Source organism: Taurulus bubalis (genome assembly GCF_910589615.1).
Source record: "Taurulus bubalis genome assembly, chromosome: 16".
NCBI classification, from domain to species: domain Eukaryota; kingdom Metazoa; phylum Chordata; class Actinopteri; order Perciformes; family Cottidae; genus Taurulus; species Taurulus bubalis.
The window spans coordinates 19,998,137-20,021,947 of NC_136604.1; the positions used below are offsets into that span (position 1 = coordinate 19,998,137).

The 23,811-nt window shown below is 44.2% G+C and overlaps 1 protein-coding gene across 1 annotated transcript; it reads left to right on the forward strand.

The window, feature by feature from the left end:
• Positions 1–20,049: 20,049 nt before the first annotated feature.
• Positions 20,050–23,513, forward strand: irx1b (iroquois homeobox 1b; the record flags this gene model as incomplete). Its single annotated transcript, XM_079232390.1, has 5 exons — positions 20,050–20,286; positions 21,198–21,440; positions 21,826–22,690; positions 22,893–22,953; positions 23,465–23,513. 5 exons carry the CDS (start codon positions 20,050–20,052, stop codon positions 23,511–23,513), a joined length of 1,455 nt encoding a protein of 484 aa, XP_079088516.1.
• Positions 23,514–23,811: the final 298 nt, after the last annotated feature.

Genomic DNA, 23,811 nt, shown 5'->3' on the forward strand with positions numbered 1-23,811 from the left:
ACACACACACACACACGTCGCTGTAGCAGTCATTAGTGCAAAGTGACAGTTTCTGGTGGCCCTTCAGTCAGCTGGGGTAGCAAGAGTGTCTGTGTGTGTGTGTGTGTCTCTCGCTGTGTGTGTGTGTGTGTCAGGGTGGAGAGACAGCGGGATGTAATGCATTATATCAACAACAGGTTCACTCCAGCACCCCAGCCAACGTGACAGTGTTAATATTGCAGGATTATTATTCAGCCGAGCAGAGCTGAAGGTGTGATGACCTGAGCAGGTGACGGGACTAATTAACCACCATTTGACCCTGCCTGCCTCAGACAGCTGCTCCGTCTGTGTGTGTGTGTGTGTGTGTGTGTGTGTGTGTGTGTGTGTGCACTCACTGTGAGCGATACCCAGCTTAAGAAATCATTTTTTATTCCTCCGCCAGTGAGGGTGTGGTAATTGTGTGTGTGCACCCACCCGTCCGTCAAGCCTCGCAGGCATCAGTTTTCCGGTGGTATCCCACACATGACTTGATTTGCATAGGAAACAAATTAAATGATCTCACAGCTGTTGGCAAAAAATAATAGATTTCAGGACTCTGGGTTTAGGATGCTGGATTAAATCAGGTGTTAAGAGGTAATACTGCAGCGTGCAGTCAATCAGTCAGAGTGTATGAAAGGATCTTTTTTCTTCTTCATTTAATGCAATTGAAGTGTGTGTGTGTGTGTGTGTGTGTGTGTGTGTGTGTGTGTGTGTGTGTGTGTGTGTGTGTGTGTGTGTGTGTGTGGGATGATGCTGATATACTGTAATGACCATCATGTGCATGACAGGTAATCATCAGCAGGCAGGTGTCCATCAGCTACGGGGAACGTAATGCGGGCGGAGGGACTCTGCTGCTTCAAAAGCGGCTCCATTGTGACTGGTCTGTTATGTTCATTTACATATTTGAATGAGTTTTAAACAGAAGCAAGAAGCCAGACTCGTTTAATCTGACGACCAGCGAGAATCGGACCTGGAACTGGTGACATGAGGGAACCTGGGGGCGATAAGTCAAATATAGAATTCAAGCAATTAAAGAAAGAGGAATTAGATATTGGTCAAACTTAAGAGAAAAAAAAAGGTTATCCGATATAATTTGCCCTTTGTTGTTTTGTCCTTTTTAGTGTTTTCACTGCATTTACCAAACTTGAACTTCTTCTTCTCCTACTGTTCAAAAGGAAATGATGGCAACTTACTGAGAAAGAAATTTGGGCTCTAATGGGTCCATTCAATTCAAATTATTTTGTATAGCCTAAAATCAATCTGGACTTCCTTGTCCCAGGACCTCACATCGGATTAGGAAACACTCAATAGATGTCATGTGTACAGAAATCCATCAGCTGCAAATCTTAAAACATGTTTTATTAACTGACTTAGTACAATAATAGCATCCATTAGACCAATAAGGATGCATCAGAACCACTAAACTATAATTATTAGCCTTCAAAGCATCTACTATTGGTCTAAATGTCAAAGAGGATTTCTTTAGTATTCAAATGTAGAAAGCTGGACCTAAACCAACAAACCTGCACGCTCCTGGAGTAAAAAACTACATTTCCCATAATGCAACTCAATAGTGCTTTTCATTAGACTTTTTGCCTGCTTGGTAAATGCTCCCGACTTTAAAACTGAAACATCTCACTGACAAAAAATCAGAATAAAATGTCTTTTGTTGAATAAAATATATTTATATTTCCATCTATCCATTATCCGAACCGCTTATACTGTGTGGGGTCGCGGGGTATTTATATTTCCATTTATTTGACTTTATATACATCCGCCCCAAAGGCTCAAATCAAATCAAAATTCAAGTGCCAAAGTTACCAATGCTCTCGGTGGCATGCAAAGTAAACTTTAATGTGCAACCGGCGTCTTACAGACAGTGACTTTCCGCCCGATGCGCCGTATGTTCCGGCTGTCGTTTACACACATTAATTCAAACGCAGCCCACGCATTCACCGTCCTGAACCTCATTGTGAAGCTGATGCCGTTTGATTAATTCCGTGTGCGTCTCCCGCTTCGCTTCGCCTGACAACCGACCACCGCTACTGTAAGGCAAGTGCATCCTTAAAAAAGGTTTGTTACCTCCTGGCCCAAAAGGGGCGGGGGGGAGGGGGGGGGACTGGTTTACGAGTTTTTTTTTCTCGGATCGCTTCGGTCCAGATTTTGAGCGCCTATCCCTGTAAAAGAACCCGCAGCAGACACAAGGGAGGCCGCTGGAGTCTTGTGGGCCCCATGTGCACTGCACACTTTAATCTTTAATGGCCTGGTGATGATAGAGTACTCTTGACCTCCAGGTTTACACACACATACCCCACACACACACACACACACAAATCTCTGCAGCTCCCTTTTCGTGGACTCATTCGTCGTGTCTTTTAACTTCTCAGCGTTCCTACAGATTGGTGACTTCCCCGGTTCAACTCCTCAACAATAGGCAGGTCCTCCTCGGAGCTGGGGAGAGCTGGCCCGCCATTGTCCCGGCTGAAAGCCCAGTTATTCATTGCCCGTGAGTTAAAGAGCTGACCCCGGTGTAACACTGACGTAGCTGCCTTACAACACTGAGGCCCTTTGTGTGGCCCTGCCTCGTCTCTGATCACCCTGTAATGAACTGAGAGCTCTGTCGAAAATTTACAGCCTTCGCCTTTCATCCCCCTCTTTGCCCTGTCTTCACTTTTAGTGCTCTTTTTCCTCAACGGACATCATTTTAAAGGGTTGCCCTCCCTCTGGAGCCCCTTATACAAAAACAATGCTGACAATATGAGATGGGCCATTAGTTTCCTTTCAATGGATCCAAGTTGTTTTCAGCTCTTCTCCTGTCTTCCCTCCTTTCTTCCACTTGCTCTGTTTTGTTCGCCCTCTCCGGCTCTATAGGGATGGGGTTCTCCATCCCATAGGGGTCCAATCGACACACACACACACACACACACACACACACACACACACACACACACGAGTAGGCAAGAGTGCTAAATGAATCACCTCCTACTGTTCCTATAATGGGGAGTTAAACACTCTAAATGCTTTACGACATTTAATCATTACCTCACACAGGCTCAGTCCCACACACACATGCATGCGCACGCAGACACACACACACACACACACATGCAAACTGTTGCCTCGAACACAACCCTGATCGTATTATATATTCAGGACATATGCAAAAATATTACAGGATCCCACCAATGGCCAAACATTTTTTATTTTGGTTCGGTTAATATCTTATTTTTTTTTCCCCCCACTGAAAATATTTCTTCAATCTGGAATTGGTGATGGATTTCTGTGAACTGCGGATGGACCTGCTGTAATAAATCCTCTCCTTGAAGTGTGTGTGTGTGTGTGTGTGTGTGTGTGAGGGAGAGTGCACGTGCGTGTGCATGTGTGTGTGTGTGTGTGTGCGTGATATCCCAGGGTAAATTGTTTCCTCGAGGCTTTGAGAGGCGGGCATTCAACAGCCTGCCAAAAAAGCTATAGGCGATAATTAAATGATTCCACGCTTGAAAGGAGAGAGAAACAGAGACAGAGAGAGAGAGAGAGAGAGAGAGGGAGAGAGAGAGGGAGGGGGGAGAGATACAGAGACGGAAAGGGATGGAGGAGAGAGAGAGGGAGGCTGCACAGAGCGTGAGGAAGGGAAAGAGAAACAGAGAGATAGCTTTACAAAGAGGAGGCTTTCGCCACAGTGTGGGATGGTATCACACTCTGTGGGCCAACACACTGCGGTTCCAGCGTGGCGATAAAGAAACATCGTTAATCAGCCATGTTGGGGGAGTCTAATGCAGGATGGCTCCTGTCAAATGCCAACGGATCACCGTCTAATTCCAACTCCAGTTTTTTCCTTTTTACCTTTTATTCCTGTGGTCTTGTTCTGCAGCGCGCCGCTTCAAATCAACATCAATACCTTGAAGTTAGACTTGGAGATAAAAACCACCGTCAGTGGAGCAGCTGGTTCAGTGCTGCATGGCACCCATTGTTGGGAGAGTTACTCCACTTGTATCATCACTTTCCCTTTAATTTAATTCAAATAAACGGAGCGTTAGACTGAAATCGAAGTCAATGTAATACAAGTTTGTCTATTTGCTATTCCGGCGCTGATTAGTCAGTTAACACAATTAAATTAAAGAGGTATGGAAATGGTTAAAGTTGGGGGACAGATTTCAAAATGAATGGTCAAAATCAAAGAAGCAGAAGCAGATATATCCTGACTTTTTAGTCGCTGTAGTTTGGTGTCAAGATCCGTAAATAATAGAGCCTACATTTCCCATAATGCAGCACGTAGAGCAGTGATTTTCAACCACTGGGCGAGACCGTGAGAGATAGTCAGATGTGCCGTGGGAAAATGTCCAATTTCACTTAATCTGTCCAAAAAAAATATTATTTAGTTGCCGCAAATAATTTTTCCATTGTCGAGCATCTGAGCCTGCAATATAGTGGCCGGCCTAGTCATTCAATACTCTTCCATGCCAGTAGGTAGCGCAATAATTACCTACCACATGCTGTATTATGCTACAATGTGACATTTTGTAACTTTTGTGGTTGTTGGTGTGCCGCAGGATTTATTTATTGTAAAAAATGTGCCTGGTAAAGCTACATATTTCAAACTCCACGCCAGCACATTGTAAGGCAGGCTGCCTATCCTTGGATAATATAGTTTCCAAGCTCTCAAACCTGGACAACCCTGATGAAGTCCAGCATCTTTCTATTCCTTTAACCAAGTGCTTTTAACCATAAATAAATCACACTTCAGTGCATATTGTATTACAAAAGGAGGGAAACCACTGAAATGTGTCAGCAGCCGGGTTCCATTCAATTGTCATGCAAATGTTGAAGTGAACTTTTGAAACGGGGAAAAAATAAAGAAAGGTGAATTCGGCGTCTTTCCATCAACTGGGGTTTTGAGCAAATAAACGCGGCTACAGTGAAGTTTGCACATTGCGCAACACGTGGCTGCGAAGATGTTGGCCGTGAACTCAAACTCATGTGCGATAGAAATATGGAGCGAGGGCTTCAGGAATTTGTTTTCGATTGGGCAAGTTTGATTGGTTCCTTCCCGTCAGCTGCTTTTATTCAAGTTTCATGCTGTCTGGAGCGAAGACGATATAAATATAGATCAAGGAGACGCCGACAGCGGAAACAGTCATGTGAGTGAAATGATTGATATTTCAGAACTAATTCGGCAAAGGCGTTTCCATATCTCATTTAATGCATTCAAACTTTTTTGGACGAAAGGCACAAAAAACACCTCAAGTGAGCGTAAAAACGTTCATGCTTTTTTAATGCCATATACGAAATTGTGCAGGAATGTGCAGGAATTTTTTTTTTTTTTTTTTTAGCATTTCACAAAATATAAGCAAATTAATTTCTATTTTATCGGACGGTGACAGTAAAGAGATTGAGCGGAGGTCATGTAATCCACGGCATTTCTTGTGTAAGTTAAGAGATTTTTTTGTACACGACACACGAAGAAGTTCACACGCATGTGATGTGAAATGTAATATATCAATTCACACATTTCTTTTTTTACATCTCATAGTGCTCATTTCACCACTTCTCTCACCTTTTCTCCACCTCCCATTCAATGAGCAATCCAGCAGTTTAAGTAAAAGCTCATTTACATTATTCAAACTGTCAATCACAAGCAGGCATACACACACACACACACACACACACACACACACACACACACACACACACACACACACACACACACACACACAGAGAAATTGTTGCTTTATGTGCCATTTTTTTCAAGACTCGGAGCATTCAGTGCTCATCACTTGACACCCAGAGCTGCTCAGGTTTCAATGCTCAAACAGAAAAAAAAGAAACTCTCTCTCTCTCTCTCTCTCTCTCTCTCTCTCTCTCTCTCTCTCCGTCTCGTATTCTCTCGCTCGCTCTGACAGTAGGTGTTGCATACTAATGTGTGTGTTTCTCAGGGGGGCGAGATGAGGAAGTCCTCTCCCATTACTCAGTGCCCACCAGCTGGGCAGGGGCAAGGGCTACAGCAGCCAGACAGATGGTACTGTCACCCCCTGCTTACACAAACACACACACACACACGGACACACACACACACACATGGACACAGACACACACGGACACACGCTCACACAATGGTGTAACAGTGAAGAGGAAGTCATTAGCTGGGAAAACCATAAGATTCCTTATTGAACGTGGGGGTGGGGGGGTAAGAGGGGGGAGGGAAATATAAATAGAGGGAGGGGAAAAAGAGAGAGAGAGAGAGGGAGGGTTTTATCCTAAACTCAGTTCTGCTGAGGCAATCTGTCATGGTTGAAGTAATTGCCCTCGTCTTGCGTGAATGAAGTGATCTGTCATCGCCCACTGCATTACTGCCTTAAGAATTACTCTGACACACACACACACACACACACACACACGCACGCACACTCACGGTCACAAAGCCGTGACCCTCCTGAACGCTCCAACTAAGACGCATGCAGCTGTGACATCTTGAATAAACCGCCCTTCAAAAATATTTCGGGGGGAGGTGGGGCCCAAAAAGAAAAAGGGGGAAAAAGGACACGAGGGAAGTCTCTCTTCTCTTCTTCCTCTCCGTCGCTCATAATCGCTCTTTGTCTTTGCAGAGAAAGAGTGCGAGTGTGTTGCGGGGTCGGTTCTGTCTCTGTTTTATCAGTAAGCGTAGAGCGGGCTTGGGTCTCAGTAGGTCAACATCCTCTGGTCTTATATTGTAGCGTATTTGGCATGGTTGACACACTGTGTTGAGTGAGAAAACAAAAGGGCAAGGGGAGCTGTAATTGCACTTTAACTGCTTCTATTGGACTAATATTTGTCCAAGTGGTGAATGGAGACATTAGTCACATTGATTAGGAACCATTATTGGCCTGCTGGGCCATGAGCTGGGGCCGAATGGCTGCCCACGTCGGATGAATGCTTGAGCATTAATGAGGAATGGCAGACGACATATGGGGGGAAAAAATAATCAAACTAATATTGGCTTACTTTATGAATTTGATTATGTAAAACACAATTAATATATTTCAAATACTAATAAAGGCTTTATGCATACATGCTTTGCATATAAATGATGTTTGCAGTCGGTGGAACTCAATCAGTGTGCAGACGACACTACATTAGGAGGTCTCGCACGGATGAAGAGGAGCGGTTTTATCAGCTGTCTTTTGGTAACTTTTTTTTTGCATCACACTTTTTTATTTAATATTTTTGCCACGGATCAAAATCCGCTCTCCTGCATTTCTTGGCAGATATCTCCACGTTAGCAGGAGGGCATTACAAAGGCAGTTCTTACCACGAGCATCAAAGATACGATGACGATATGATATGCCAATTTGAATATTCAGTGTTTCAAAGAAAAGAGCGCAGATTTTTTTTTCATGGCATTGTTGAACTTTTTTCTCACTCACTGTTGGCTGAGCCGAAGCATCGATCCCTTAAAGCCTCTATTAGCCTCTTAAAGGACAAAACAACTGTTCTGATTCTTCATCCTCCTGTTTCTCTTACATCAGATGAAGTATTGATATGATATTTTATGTCATTCTTCTAATTCTCTTTATTTAAAAGGGACCAGTTCAAACATAAATGTCACCATTTGATAGCTACTTTGCATCTGTAGTCCCTTGACAGGTCATAACAAACATAACACAATAGCAAACACTACAGGATGAAAGACACAATGCAGCATTATACGTGGTGAGAGGAACACACAATACAAAGCTACAGAGCAGCATAATCATGCCTATTATTACATTGTCTGCTTCTTTTTGCAGATTTGAGAATTTGATCTCGTTCATGTGTATTTATACTGCATTTTAAATGAAACCCCTTTCACTAAATACATGGGTTTGATGCTGCATTGGACGCTTTTTTTAGACATTAAACATTATGTTGGAAAGGACAGTGATGTTTCTTAACCTGAATCAGCTTTACAGTGTAATAATTCAGCGTATTTATTTATTTTCATGGCTTTTTGTTGAAAAGATTCTCACTTCAAACTAATTCCAATGAGTCATTTTGATCCGATCTGCATGCTTATATTATACCCTTGGAATTACATTAATTCTGGACAATCCTACCATGCATGGTTGAAGTTAAGTGTCAATATTAAGTGTCAGTACAGACAGCAGTGCGCCCAATATCCAATGAAGTGGAACGTGCGGCACATATTGGTCGTATCACCTGGCACACTACCGACATATTGTCAAGTTACAGGTGCTGATGGCTGCTTTCTGGGAGACATGAAGCTTGGAGGTTGATGCTGGGAAATAAAACTGTGTGGCTGGTTTACACCAGACTGTATATAAGTAGTCACTCATTGGTTTGCGGCGTACGGTTTTGAAGACTTGAGTTTATAATTTTGGCTCTCGCCATCAGTGTTGGGGGTAACGAGTTACAAAGCAACGACTTACAGTAACGATATTACTATTATAGGTAACGAAGTAAAGTATCGCATTACACTCAAAATATTGGTAACTACACTACTTTACTAGACCTCAGTAACGCGCTTTCCTGCGTTACCCAAGACATTTTTACCAGAAAAGTTCTCTTTTAGTGGCGCGCGAGTCACACGACACTTCCTGCATGAACAATAGCAACAAGCTGCTAGCTAGCGCTGCTGCTGCTACTGCCCGCGACCCCTCTGCCCAAGTCGGGTGTCGAGCCTGGTCCCGCTACCTTCGGTGGTTTTCGGGGAGCTAGCGGAAGTTAACGGAGAGCTAGCGGAAGTTAGCGGGGAAGTGACGGAGCGCTAGCAGGAGCCCCAGCCGGCTACAGTGGGGAGCTAACGGGGACTCTGACCGAAGGTAGTAGCGGCTCGAAACCCGACGCTTACGGTAGATTGTTCATGCAGGAAGTGTCGTGTGACTCACGCGGTTGTTATTATTGGAAATTATATTAATTGACAATAATAAATTTGCTTAAAAAAATGGAAAGTAAAGTAACTAGTAGTGAAGTTACTTTTAAATGCAGTAACTAGTAAAGTAATCTAGTTAAAATTTTCAGAAGTAACTAGTAACGTGTAACTAGTTACTTTTTCTGAGTAACTACCCCAACACTGCTCGCCATCTTGTTTTTTTGCCCCAAGGACTGAAAACTCACTGTGAAAGGGTTAAAGTTGGAGGCCGAAAACACGGAAAAACTCCCAGACCGGGCGACGCCGTGGTCGCGATGTGTCAATCACAAGGCATAGCCCCGCCCTAAAGCATGAGCTGTTTTACGGTCTGCTGCCTGGTGATGCATCAACTCACAATTACATGAAAGTTAGATGAGAAGATTGACACCGCTCTCAAATCTGTTTGTGTGAAGCTGGAGCCAGGAGATAGTTAGCTTAGCTTAGCATAACAGTCATAATCTCTCCATATATCTCTCATATCTCTTTGCCCTCTGACTTTTTGCAAAGACTGGAGTGTGTTGCATCTTTAGAAGATGATCAGTTCTCAGAAGGTTATGTGGTCCGGGTTTTCTGTTTATCCTTGTTTCATACATGCATGTTTTCTCTTTTATTTTGATACTCACCTCCTCTTTTGTTGCAGAAAACTTAATTTTCCGGCCTGTGTGATTGTCAGCCCCGCCCCCTGATTGCTTTCACCTGTCCTTCATCAGCAATGCTGTCTGCCACCTGTGCCTTTGTTATCGCCTTCCTTATTGCGTATGTATTTAGTCTCTTTGCTTCCTTCTCCTTGTGCTATGTGGTCGTTGTTCTTCATCCCTCGTTCTTTGACTTCCAGCCTGTTTTTCAAGTGCTTATTTTTTTCCTGTATTTTTGAGTCTTTTTTTTTTACAGTAAATCATTGAAATCATTCTGTGGCCTTCTCAACTTTCCATGCGTTTCCTGTTAATTCCGGGAAACCTTGCAAGACAATTAGAGGAGAAAAAAAAGTATCATAAAAAATATCTACCTTCAAAACACCATACATTAACACAAACAGAAGTGTAATAACGACATGGTCTGACAGGGAGTTGATATATTGAGCAGTTAGCTTCCGCGCTATCTCAACGGCGAGACTCGATATCGGCCTTTTCATCCAAAAGAAGGGAAGAGGTGAATTTTCCCAGACGTCAGACGGTTTCTTTAACCACGATCTTTTACCCACAACACACTTTGGTCTCATCCCAACTCGCCACATACTGACGCTGGGTCAGCTCCTCTAACTTCCACTGGGCGGCCCGACTATACCGCTCCACCGCCGTCGCAGTAAACACGTGTTTAACGCGGCTAATTCAAGCAAAAAGACTTGTGTTTCGGGTTAAAGAACACTCGGTTTGGGCCTGGTGCGTCTCTTACAGACTCCAAAAGGTGCGTTGTGATCGGTATCAGACGCCAAGGGGCGGGACAAAGTGTCGGTGTTTGACGACCCGGGAGTGACAAGAGGATGAACATCAACATTGGACATAATCCAAAGTTTGCATAATTTTCTTTTTCTGGCAGTGCTGATGATGATGTTCTGTTTCAAAGGCATCCTCCCCAGAACAAGAATAGCACGCTGGGGGAAAAACACATATTATTTATTTTATTTGGCATCAAAACCGATCCAATTCAAAGATCCATCGTCAGTGCCACTCTTCACAATGGCGTACACGTTACAAATGTACAATCAAATGCAATTTCGACAACCAGCATAACAGCCCTGCGGTAAATGCTAAATATGTGTTTAAAGTCAAGTTTTAAAACGGTTCATTTTCTTTCTCACACAGGTGTTGATTCAACTTCATGGTAATTTTACCACCAGAGGTTTTATATTAAATTGCATTTATTGTACAGGTGCTACTGTCCACCTCCTTAAATACAGTACCTTTAAATCGCAGACGCACACACACACACACACACACACACACACACACACACACACACACACACACACACACACACAAACCTCCTCCATCACATGCACACTCACACAAACAGACGGTCAAATAGACATACAGTCTGTCATATTTGCGGCTGGTAAACAAGCGCTGAGAGGCTGTTAAAGCCGGCAAGCTGGGTAAACCAGAGACAACAGTGTGCTTAATGAACTGGGCTGCCTCCCAGCACAACATCTCATCATCACTTGGACTTAAACAAACCACTCAGCTGCTAATTGGCCGAGCTGCATGGAGCCGCGGTGAGGAATGTTCGCTCCCCACCTCCACTGTTGCTTCTCAAAGGCTTGACAGACAGCGGCAAGACAGACTCTCTGTTATTGAGTCTTTGCACAGATATGTGACAGTCTGGCCTTCTGTTGGGTTTGACTGTGTGTGTGTGTGTGTGTGTGTGTGTGTGTGTGTGTGTGTGTGTGTGTGTGTGTGTGTGTGTGTGTGTGTGTGTGTGCATCCATACATGCACTGAGTCACCGTATATTCCTGTGCTCCATTTGTTTTCCCACTTTAATTGGTTTTGATGTGTGTGTGTGTGTGTGTGTGTGTGTTTTTACATTGATTTGATTGCTGAAATTGTTCACAGTTTGAGGTTAAAGTTGGTTTATTCCACGCCTTCCCCCCACCCCAAAAAAACCCCCACAGCAGCCAGTGAGTCACGTCTTTTGGGTTAGCAGCTGACAAAGTGTGAGCGTCTGCAGGAAAACTCGCTCTTTTCTTCTTCTTCTGCGTAGCTGCGGTGGCTATCACAGCTGATGCTAACTACCCAGTTCTTCCTCCTCTGTTTATTTCCAACAAACAAACACAGCCCATCACTTCCTGTGTGCCAGGGGATTTCGCCCAGGAAAGCCCAACCAGACACCAGGTGTTTAGATTAGCGAATGCAAAGATTCATAAACTGGGTGTAAGCTGAATTATATTATTTCCAAACAAGAATTTATTTATATGAAATGTTGCAGATATTCCTTCCCCTCCATTTATTTACACACTTGTCTGCGTTAAATCCAATTAATTTGTGCTGCTGCACCATCTCAGTTCCCCCACATGGATCATTAAAGTTCCATCTTATCTTTGTTATTTAAAAAAAAAAAAAAAAAAAAAGCAATTATATGGAGCTTTTCGGAATCATACAATTGTGGGTTTTTTTTAAAATCGTATGACCTAAACAAGGACATATTTCAGGCTTCTTGTGCATCCAACAGTTCATCCGTAGGGTTTCTCCCGCAGGTCGCAACAACCTTGTTGCAGGGTGGAGATGTTTGGAGCGACAGGAGGGTTTAGCAGGAAGTTGACAGAGCTCAAGCGCAGGAAGCACACGCACACGGCTCGTCGTCTGAGAGGAACACACAGAAAAACAGCACATCTCTGCAGTTAGTTAAAGTTCATGTATCCGTTTGCTTTCCTGTACCTTATGTTTATTGAGGGAGTGTGCAAATACGTGTGACAAGGATATGAGTGATATGGCTAGTGAGGGTGGAATATAGTGAAGATTTTTACACCTCTTAAAGTTGACTATTTTCTTGGAAGAATTATTGGTTGAATCACCTCATCACATTATTACAAATACAAGCAAGGTGCAGCACGTCATGTTGTTCCCTATACATGCAGGGTGTTTACTTCCCATTCATTATATGTGATTTAATCAACTTGAGGAGCTTATATACAAAATAAATCTTCACAAAAATAAATCTCATCTCACGATAATATTCTGTTTGCATTCAGTCTACATAGACAGCTGCACATAATAACTGTCTGTGTATAGTCTGTCCCTATTTTAGGTCGTAAGTTGCCAAAAAGCGTAATTCTGTTTCTCCATGGTGTGATTTTATTATTTTTTCTTCTATCTGTCTGTCCTGGAAGAGGGATTTCTCTCTGGTTCATCTTCAGGAGGTTTCTTCCTTTTTTCCCCGTCATCAAAGAGTTTTTTTTTCTTCTTCTCCTTATCTGAATCAAGAGTGAAGGATGAAGGATGTTGTGTGATGTACACATGATCTATCTCACCCTTGTAATGTTTGGGTAAATAAAATTGACTTAAGTAAAAATAATAAAGGGGTTGAAGCCAGGTTTAATAGTCTAGATTTATATTCTGACCTTTGACCTGATTGCATTTATGTATTTAACTATTTGCAATTCATTTAACATTCGTAGAAACTACATATAGCAGTTGCTAATATAGCAGCATGGTGTTACTTTGACAAATTGGGGACCGGTTTAATTAGTCGTCTCCGTTGGGGTTTGATGGATTCATTGGTCAGTGGTCTGCTCTGGAGGTTTGGAGAGATGGCTAGTTTCTACCGTAAAGAGGAGAAATGCAGCGGTAACTTTGAAGTTGTTGCTTTTGTATTGTGTGTACGTGAATGGAAGCAGCTTCACTGCGAGGGCGAGACTCCTGCAGCGCCACAGTTTTAGGGGCAAATATTATATTTATTCATGTTCTGCAAATATCTCCATATTGTAAACGGCTGCTTTTAAACAGCAGTGTTTTGTTTGTTTATTTCTGGTGTAGGTTTTGTAGTTGTTTTAAGCACCTTCGGCTCAGTAAAATAAAAATAATGTAAGTAATAGAACTATGTAATTTAGCTGTTGAGTAATTAGTGAAATAATGTAATTACTTTTTCAATGAGAAAGATCACAAATGTAAAAATATGTTATTTTAGCCATTCTTTACAATTCACCCGTCGCTAAGTCCCGCCCAACGAACGCAGAGCAATCGTAGCGTAGCATCGGCTAAATCGCAGCGTAGCATCGGCTAAATCATAGCGTAGCATCGGCTAAATCGCAGCGTAGCATCGGCTAAATCATAGCGTAGCATCGGCTAAATCGCAGCGTAGCATCGGCTAAATCGCAGCGTAGCATCGGCTAATTTGTAGCGTAGCATCGGCTAATTCCGTGCCATCGTTTCAGATTTTCTTAAAAATTATGCAAAATGGAAACCTTTTTTTTTGACTTTTGAAAAGTCTCCATGTGACGATTTCGACATTTAAGTGAGAGAGTAAATGAACAGAGACACATCTCTGAGTTCCTTTGGCAAAATCAAATCTTCACCGCCGTCATATTAACACTATTGGCCAGTGTATCATGTGCATTATTGGCAGGCCGATATTGATTTATATTGCTAATTTTTTTCAGCTGTAACTGCTGTCATGCAGGATTAGTAATATACCCAAATATCTACTTCAACATAAGACCTGGCATGAAGGTTTTTAAAACACACAGTAACAGTATGATTAAATAATCCAGGAGGAGGTTCGCTCTCAGTGGGATGAAAGACACGCAGCCCTTCGCCATCTCCTTCTCACCAGCAGTTAATAGGTGATTAAGCCCTGTTGCAGACAGGGGGCCACGGGGAGCCAATTGATCTGACCTTTGAACCCTCAGTGTGACGGAGGGGGTGGCTGCAGGTCAGGCCTGTAAGGGATACCCTCTTTATCCTTCCCCCAGAACAGGAGCTCAAAGCTTGGAGAGGCACCCAGCCAGGTTCCCGATGGTCTCTGGGGGGCCCCCCACCACCAGCACCACCAGCTCCACCAGCACCGCCATCATATGGTCAATATGAGGCAAACAGCGAGCACCTCAGGGACCCCGTGATGCTTTGACCTGAGCGTCTTTCATTTACCCAAGGGTATCTGACACTGTAACTTTAGCTTGGATCGATGAGCAGGAAGCAAATGTTGCATATACAAAAACATAACTTTGCAATATCATAGGCGGACGGGGTTTCGATCGGATCCAAACTCCTCCGGCTCGGTGATCTCTATCAGTGAAGACTGAGCTGATCCTTCTCTCAGTCAAGGACTTGTAGGGGATTTTCAGCGGAGAGGACTGTGTAATGCCACTTCTCTTTGAGGTATCCATTGAAGTCAGCACTATTGCATTAAGCTTAGTGGTCTTCCTAAGGGCACCTTTTCATCACAACCCACACACACACACACACGCACACACACACACACACACAGCCAATCACACACATCCCTTCCTTCACACTCCTCCTTTTAAGTTGAGGTATTGTCTTTGACAGCATTATAACGGTATCATTCCGCTCCCACTGTGAACAACAAAGACAAGAAACGCCAAGTCCTAGAACGCAGCAATCTGTGTGTGTGTGTGTGTGTGTGTGTGTGTGTGTGTGTGTGTGTGTGTGTGTGTGTGCTCTTTAAAGCAATGCTAATGGGCCCTAAGAAGCATTAAAGTGACCCCTACTGTAACAAAAGAGTTAATAATCCGTTTAGAAAACAATCAGATCCCTGGCCATGAGAAAAGCCCCCCCGCTAAGTCTTTCTGTAAAGAGGAGGAGGTGGGAATTCACCTTTTTTTTTTTTTTTTTTTTTTCAGTCAGCAATCTTGTTTAACATCGCTTGTTTTCACCGCTCTCTCTGTGGGGAATGATGGAACTGTATTTAACGGCAGCTTTCAGCCGCGGTCGGCAAATTAAAAGACAGAAGAAGAAAAAAAGACAACGCGGCCGAGCGGGGCGACCATTTTGAGCAAGTCAAAGCGGCCCACGCCGGAGGTCAGGGCTTTTTAAAATTTTTATCAGCCCCATCTACTGTAAATGAGTCCCGCTGGACTTCTAAAGCAAGCTATTAACAAACAAACACTGGCACGCCCGTTAATTGCTAATGATAGGCTCTTTGTCTGGTGTTTCCCCTCTGGGTCAACCTCCAGGATCCATCTCCATGCGAGAGGCTGTCAGGTCACAGCACCGACGATATAATCGCTGATATAAGCCATTAAGACTGTGCATGACGTCTCCCACGTCAAATATCATAGCGATTAAAGAAGTGTTAAAGCGAGAGGGCCCGTAAAGACGTCGTGTGGCTGGATGTGTTACCTCAGGCCGACCGGCTTATCTGCTCAGCGTCAGAGCAATCCATCTGTTTTAACATCAGGTCGGAGCTGAATCTATCACTGCTTATCTTTGCTGTCCAGTAGGTGATGATAGTCTTTTTTCTTTCTTTTCTTTTTTTTTTATCTCTGCCGCTTGTCCTTCCTTTCCTGTTGCTGTTCTCTCCGCAATCTCTGATATTCTGGAAACCGAGCACAGAGCCGGCGGAAGATAATTTATTTAGCCAAATTAAACAAAAGGGACAATTATGTGAGAGCATTTTGATTTTGGTCTTATCAAGTGTCATTTTCATGACTTTGGTGGAGGGGCCGGACTTTATCTGCTTTGTTCCTCGGGGAAATGAACATTTGTTTTGGGAAAACAACTGCGGAAACCAGTAGAGTTGTTTTCACCTGATCCTCAAGATTTCTCATTGAGTTTTACTTCAATAAAACATCACTCATTCAAAAAGTTATTGATACTTTCTTAATTACTTTTCAGCTAAAGTTACCTGTGGCTAATGTTAGCGCAAGAGCTAAAGAGATAAATCATGGATGAAGAATAAGAACTGGATCCTCAGCCTTTCTAACATTATTTTTCCCCCAAAACAAAATCCCACTGCAAACAATGTCAATTGGGACTCTTTCTGCTATGAATTATTACGGTTTGATGTTTTGTAAAACTTTCCTCAAGCCTAAAATCTGTGACGTCATCACAATGTAAAGTCTAGTGGGGAGAAACGTCACTGCATATGTTCAGTGTGCCGCATATCCATATGTTGTGCCGTATGCACTAAACGAGCAATTCTCATTGGTCTGAAAAGGGAACATGTTGGGTTCCTGCATTCATTCGCAGTTTTATTCTGATGAGCCACAAGGACTTTCTTAATGTTAACGCTCAAATAGTGTAAACAGTATCCCAGCAAGTTTAATTGATATCATGATAACACAATTTACCGTGATATTTGTGGCCATGCTAGCGTTTCTTATGAGCCGTACATTTACGTTTTGGACCCTTACAATTTAATTGTGTGGTCACTGACAGGTGTAGAGGGATTTTCCAATCTACACAATTAAATTAAATTAAATTGATGTTGTAATGATCCTCCAAAATCACAAATCTGCCTCAGAGGGCTTTACAACACGCACACGTACGACATCCTCGGTCCCGGGATACTCACATCACAAATCACCTTGCAAAAAAAACTTTCACGGGGAGAACATTTTTGAGTTATCCTTAGTTGCATTTCTCCCATTTAGTTTCAGGCCGCGACCCTTAAGGTTAAGCTAACGTGAATCCCAGCAGTCTGTCCACTGAACAAACTCCCAACGTAGCGGATCGTTACAGCGATTAGTGACGATAACGTAATTACTCGCTCCCAATTTGTAATCCAGTTTACTCCTCGTAAAAGATAAAGTGATCATAAATAATACCGGCCAACGCTGCTAGAGGGCCAGCTATCGATAGATGACGTTCAACACTCTGCAAATCCAAGTTTACTCACACGGAATAACGGGGATCTCGCAACTGTGAGCGGCCATTATTCAAGCGCATTACCGCTGTCATCCCTCCTTTGTTGAAGTGTTAGCAAACAAAGAATAAAAAACCGGCCCCATGATGATTTTGGGTTACTTCATTTACCTCGCTGCAAATTACCCAAGAGGAAATGGCCAGTGCAAGTGGATTGTGGGACTTTATTTGAATGTTTCCTGCGGTAAATTATTCCTTTGTCTGGGCCGAGCTAATAGCGGGGAATGGGATTCAAATAGAGTCAAGCTGCCTCCTGAGATCCCTCAATCCACCGTCGCCATAAAAAGAGGTCTGAGGCCAGTCTAAATATTTGGTAGTCTTAGCAGGTTCATGTTAAAAGACACACACACACACACACACACACACACACACACACACACACACACACACACACATGGTGAATGCACAAGCAGGCCGAGGCTGTGAAGTTGAATGGCATAGCTCAAAGCCTTCCTCCCCCTATTCCTGCCTCTTTCTCTCTCTAAACCGCCAAACCATTCTCCCCCTTTCTCCAGCTCAGAGGAATTCATTAACTGCCTCTCCACAGAGACACTATGGAAATCAGGCAGCTACAAAGGCAGAGAGAGAGAGAGAGGGTGAGAGAGAGAGAGAGAGAGAGGAGAGAGAGAGGGAGAGAGAAGAGGGAGGGGTGGTGGTGGCGGTGGTGAATGGGGCTATATTATCCTATTAGATGGTGGATATGTCTCGTTTCCCTTCCCTGTCATGAGAAAAACATTAATTTTAAGTGAGAAACGAGACAGAGGGAGGGAGAGAGAGAGGTAGAGAGGGAGAGAGAGGCAGAGAAATGGTGAGGGTCTTTAACATTGCTCTTTTATCGAGCTGAAATGGAGAGTCCCCTGGCTCCATTTACCTTGGCAATGAGGATAGAGTCGCTCTCCATGAATGCCATTTAAAATGCCATGGAGATTAAGCATCCTCTCCCTCTCCCTCTCTCTCTCTCTCTCTCTCTCTCTCTCTCTCGTTCTCTGTTTCTCACACACACACACACACATCAGCATCAGCAGCAGCAGCGGCGGTGGCGGCGGCGGCGGTGCTCGTCATAATATGTGTTTAGGAAAACAGCTTTGAGATTCATGAGTAAAGCCCTTTAGGTGCCAGTGCTGAGGAGGAGAGAGAACGGGAGAAAGAGTCAGAGAGGACCATCACTTAGCCAGAGTGGGCTTTAAGCACTGTAATTAAATCATTAGATCCTCCACTCCTCCCTCCCTCCCACAGCCCCTCTCCTCCTCCTCCACCCCATCCCTCTCTCTCTCTCTCTCAGCTCAGCCAAGCTCATCAGGGGCTCCAGTGTGAAATGATGAATCTGTATTTATGGGGATGGAGTAATTACACAGCTAACCTCTGAGGGAACCCAGGAGGGCCACAGGGCCACCGAGCGGGGCGCAGGGTGCTCAACCTCATTAGCACTGCCCGATGTGTGCGTGTGTGTGTGTGTGTGTGTGTGTGTGTGTGTGTGTGTGTGTGTGTGTGTGTGTGTGTGTGTGTGTGTGTTCAAAGGAGCAGATTGAAACAGAGTTGTTTTGATAGTTAAGCCTGTCAATGAGGAACCCATCAATCTGGACGCTTTCCAATTTTTTCCACTTTTCCACATTGAAATAATCGATTTTTCCGGCATTTTAAATCCCAAATTTAAACTTTAACCTCTGTTTGTTTTTTTTAATTACCAAATAGATTACGACATCTGTGACTTTACCTACAGGCCCAGCAGAGTACAGTAGTCCATTCTTCTCCACACACATCTGTCATTCTCCAGTCCACAGCTCCTGTGTGCTCCATATCTCTGCTATCTCTTATCCTCGTCAATCTCTGTCATTACCTGCCGACTCCTTTATCTGCGCCCTGAAAATATGCTCCACTGACTTCCGTCGATAATCACGGACATTCCTCTCGGAACCGGCCGACCATATCGATGCCTCCCGGCCCATCTGCTGGACAGAATGTCCCGGCATACACCGCGCATTCGCTGTCAGAGCGCAGCGGAAGAATGGCACCTAAAATATAGAAATAGGGACAAATAGTTGTCAAAATCGCAACAGTTGTTTGAACTGATAGACATTAATCTTCTTATTTCTTCTTATTAATAATGTTATTGTCACATTATTACTACTACTATTAATAACATATAGTGACTATATGCGCAACAATATGAAACTGTGTGTCCATATGGACCGAGTGTTTGTTAAATAAAGTCCTATTGGCCACAGTGGAAAAAAAGCAAATATGCACTGCACACACACACACATGCACACACATGTACACACTTGCACACACTTCACAGGTTCTCTGTTGTGTATAGACACAGGGAAGGCTGCAGAAATTAGATCACACACACCAACACACACACACACACACACACACACACACACACACACACACACACACACACACACACACACACACACACACACACACACACACGACCTAGGCTAACCAATGCACTAATCGCCTGCCCCGGGCATAGGAGGAGCTTGGTGCTTAAGTAGGCTGCCAATCAGTCAGTCAGCTCCACATCCAGAAGCTCCCGCGGCCAGATACACGCATCACTCCGCACTCGAGGTGCCAAACTGCGGCTCTGACACAACTCCGGGTCGGTGGAAGTGGGGAAGCTTGACAGTTTCTTAAAGGGGGACTCTGGTGATTTAGACACCCCCTTCATCCTCTACTTCTTCCTGGGGATTGCTACTTTCTCTTTTTTTTTTTTTTTTTTTTTTTTTTTTCTACTGCTGCCCTCCTCTTTGCTTGTTGTGTGACTTTGGCTTTTTTGAGAGATTTACAGTACACGCGCTTTTTTTCTCTCTCTCCCGGACATGTCTTTCCCTCAGCTGGGGTACCCCCAGTTCCTCAGCGCCTCCCACGAGGTGTACGGGGGCGAGCGGCCGGCCTCTGCCCGGGAAGGAGGCACTGAGGGCGGCTTGAGCTCGTCCGCTACCGCCGCGGCTGTCGGCTCTATGCTGGGGATGTACGGGAGCCCATGGGCGGCTCACAACTACAGTGCCTTCCTGCCGTACAGCGGAGCCGCAGACCTCGCGCTCATCTCCCAGATGGTGAGAGTTGTACTTGTTCTGCAGCAGCAGATCAGGTGTTCACGGAGCCATTGCTTCTTCTTTTTTGGTGTTGTTGTTGCCTGGCTGAGTTGTTGTTCATTGCAAACGAACGTGCTATTATCCAATGTGAAGTTATCACGATGTGTAAATGCAGATCATTCTGGGAGATTTGTGGCTTAACAATGGTTAATAAATACGATTTATTTGGAGTCCAAACCGTGCATGTGTCAGATAACATTTCATGATCTTTATGCTTAAATGCTTAATATATGTATACAGCTTCTAAATGGCGAATTAATAAATCATCACCCATGAGAGAACTCATCTTTTAGGTTAAAATGAAATATCGTAATTGTCAGGTCAGATTTTTTTGGGGTGTGAATTATGGATATTTGAAGGAAAAATCTAATTTAGACGTAATATATATATATATAAATATATATATATATATATATAGATATATAGATATATAGTGTGTGTGTGTATAGACGGCGTTTATTATTTAGGAAGAAAAAAAACACAATTCATTATTCATAAGTGAACGTCCTGTTTAGAGAACGTTTGGAAATTAATTATATTCCATCTTTGTTTATTCAATCGAAATAATGGTTATAATGTTTTGATGTAATTAAAAAAAACTTCAGAACAAAATAATAATTGGCAAAATCATAATTGTTACTGGTAATTGCCTTAATTCGTGATAAATATGCAGTTCCTGGTGTCCTACTTATTTTGGGTGTCAAACTGACAGGATGTTGGAACTTTCCAAAACTTTTTTTTGCTGCACAAAGAAAAAAAATAACATTGGAATATGTTATTTTTTTCTCTCTCTGAACTTGGTGAGGAAATTATTTTCAAGACAAAAACACAGTCGCTCAACAAGTTGTGTCCCCACCACCATCACATTGCAGGGCTCCCAGTACGAGCTGAAGGACAGCCCGGGGTCCCACCCCGCCTCTCTGCCGGTCCACGCCGCTCAGGGCTTCTACCCGTACGGCCAGTACCCGTACGGGGACCCGTCGAGGGCCAAGACGGCCACCCGGGAGACCACCAGCACCCTGAAGGCCTGGCTGCAGGAGCACCAGAAGAACCCCTACCCCACCAAGGGAGAGAAGATCATGCTGGCCATCATCACCCGGATGACACTCACACAGGTGGGCAGTGCGTAACGCTTCAGCTGTGGGTCAGGACAACACGTGTGTTGGTTTAAAGAAAAGAAAACACGTATCGCTTCCCGTAGGAGCAATAGAGAATGTCATTGTTGCATTATTAAATATGATGATCCAGCTGTGTGACTGACAGATAGCCCACTTAAATAAAGTCACACTTCCTCCCCGAGAGAGAGAGACAAGTCTCCAGATATTTCTGATTTCAAAGCTCCTTTAATGATAACGAAGAATTATGAGGAATAATAACGAGGATGGGTTTTACATATTTAATCATATTTCTAGTCCGCAGCCCCGTGTTTTTAAAGGAGCCGTGATTTTTATTCTGATTTATAATGCGTGGAAAATAATTTAAAAAAAAAATGGTTCCCAGGTGTCGACGTGGTTCGCGAACGCGCGCAGACGCCTGAAGAAGGAGAACAAGGTCACCTGGGGCCGCAGCGCCGAGGACCGGGACGGCCGCATCTTCAGCAGCGACAACGAGGAAGACGTCAAGAACGGCAGCGACGACGAGGACGAGGAGGAGGAGATCGATTTGGAAACCGTCGACATCGAGAGGCCCGAGGAGGAGCAAGGAGCTGGGGAGCCGGGGAAGGGAGAGGGAGAGGGCGGTGGAGAGGGAGAGGCCGAGGAAGAGGGAGAGGGAGAGGGGGAGGCCGGCCTGGCCGACCGGGAGCAGGCCTCGGAGCCGAAGAGCTCCGAGAGCAGCAGGACGCTTTCCGTGGAGGCCCTGCGGGGAGTGGAGGCGGCTATTTCCCTCAACAGATCGCCGGTTGTTGTCAAACTCGCAGCGGACCTTTCTCCCAGCAGACAGGAGTGCCAGAGACCGCCGCAGAGCAAACCCAAAATCTGGTCCCTGGCTGAGACCGCCACGGCCCCGGACAGCGCTCACAGACCTTCCGCGCACCACCACCACCACCACGCGCACCAGCAGCAGCAGCAGCAGCAGCAGCACCCGCACCCGGCTTTGGCCTCCGCCGGCCACCCGGCCTTGCTCCCGGGTCATGGGATTTACACGTGCCAGATTGGCAAACTGCACAACTGGGCCAACGCGGCTTTTCTGAACGCCAACTCTCTTTTGAACATGCGCTCGCTCCTCGGAGGGGCGCCTCTCCACGGCGCGGTGCCGGCGGCGCGTCACGACGCACGGACGACGGCGGCGGCGGGGCCCGGGGCCTCGGGGACGGAGGAGGACAGCGACGTGGAGTCGTCGGGGAGCTTCAGTCCAAAAAGAGATGGTAATGGACTGGATTATATTGCGCAACACTGTGTACAATAATGTGTTTACTGTTTGAGCTTCGGCACTTTTACGCATGCGTCAACAAGAACGGATCCACAACAAATACCATCTAAATGACAGTAAAATTTGCAATTTTGAAGATAATTCAAACTAATAAAGTGTTATTTATTTGATCTTGTTTTTTTTCTTTCGTTTTACAGACGAGGAGAGCGACCACAGGCCCGATTCCCGGAAGTCCCCATTCCAGCTGATCACTGACAGGTAATAGCCTCATGCGTTTTGGAATCAATTTGGCATCGCGACATTATCAACCTCCATTCCTCTCTCCACATGTCCTCTGCTAAATGAAGCTGAAAGCAGAGGTAAACACTGCTGCACCTGACCGGAGAGCTGCAGCCCATAAATCATGTGATCGAGTCCCCCACTTTAACGCCTCGTCAGGCAGCAGTAATATATCCTACCCCCTCCTAAATTAACGCCACCTATGTCATTTAAATAATCGGCCGCCATTTATTCACGCCCCCTCAGTGAATGCAGCTAATGTATGTCAAAGAAAACGCTGATAGCAACATCAGGGAGGTAGTGGAGGGTGAAAAGACATAAAGCAATTTAGTGGTTTCAATCATTTGCATAAATAGAGTTTAACATTGTTTTAGATAACATAAAAAAAAAAAACTCAAACTGGTGTATTATTTGAAGTATTTCTGATACATACATGTTCATCCCACTTGTTTCACCTTTGACCTTTACGCTTTCTCTCCCTTCTCTGCAGACCTCACCACGGGACAGCACCACAGCGAGTTGTGACAACGACATTATGAGAAGACAAAGAGAAAGAGAAAGGAATAATTTTATTTAACGGAGAACAGTTTATTAATGAAGGCTATTTTTTTTGTTTTGTTTTGGCAGTGCTACCTGTCATAGTGTTACCGTTTAGCTTCTACCTGCTAAAGAGATGGTTGTTTTTGTCACAGATTTGCTTGTATCTCTCTTTTATGTCCTCTGTTTCTTCTTCGCCTCTCTTCTGTTGTGAATGGACAAACCTTTAAAAATTGTAAATACAGGATATGAATTTGTCTTTAAAGAATATATTTTTTTGGGAACTAAATAAATGTCATT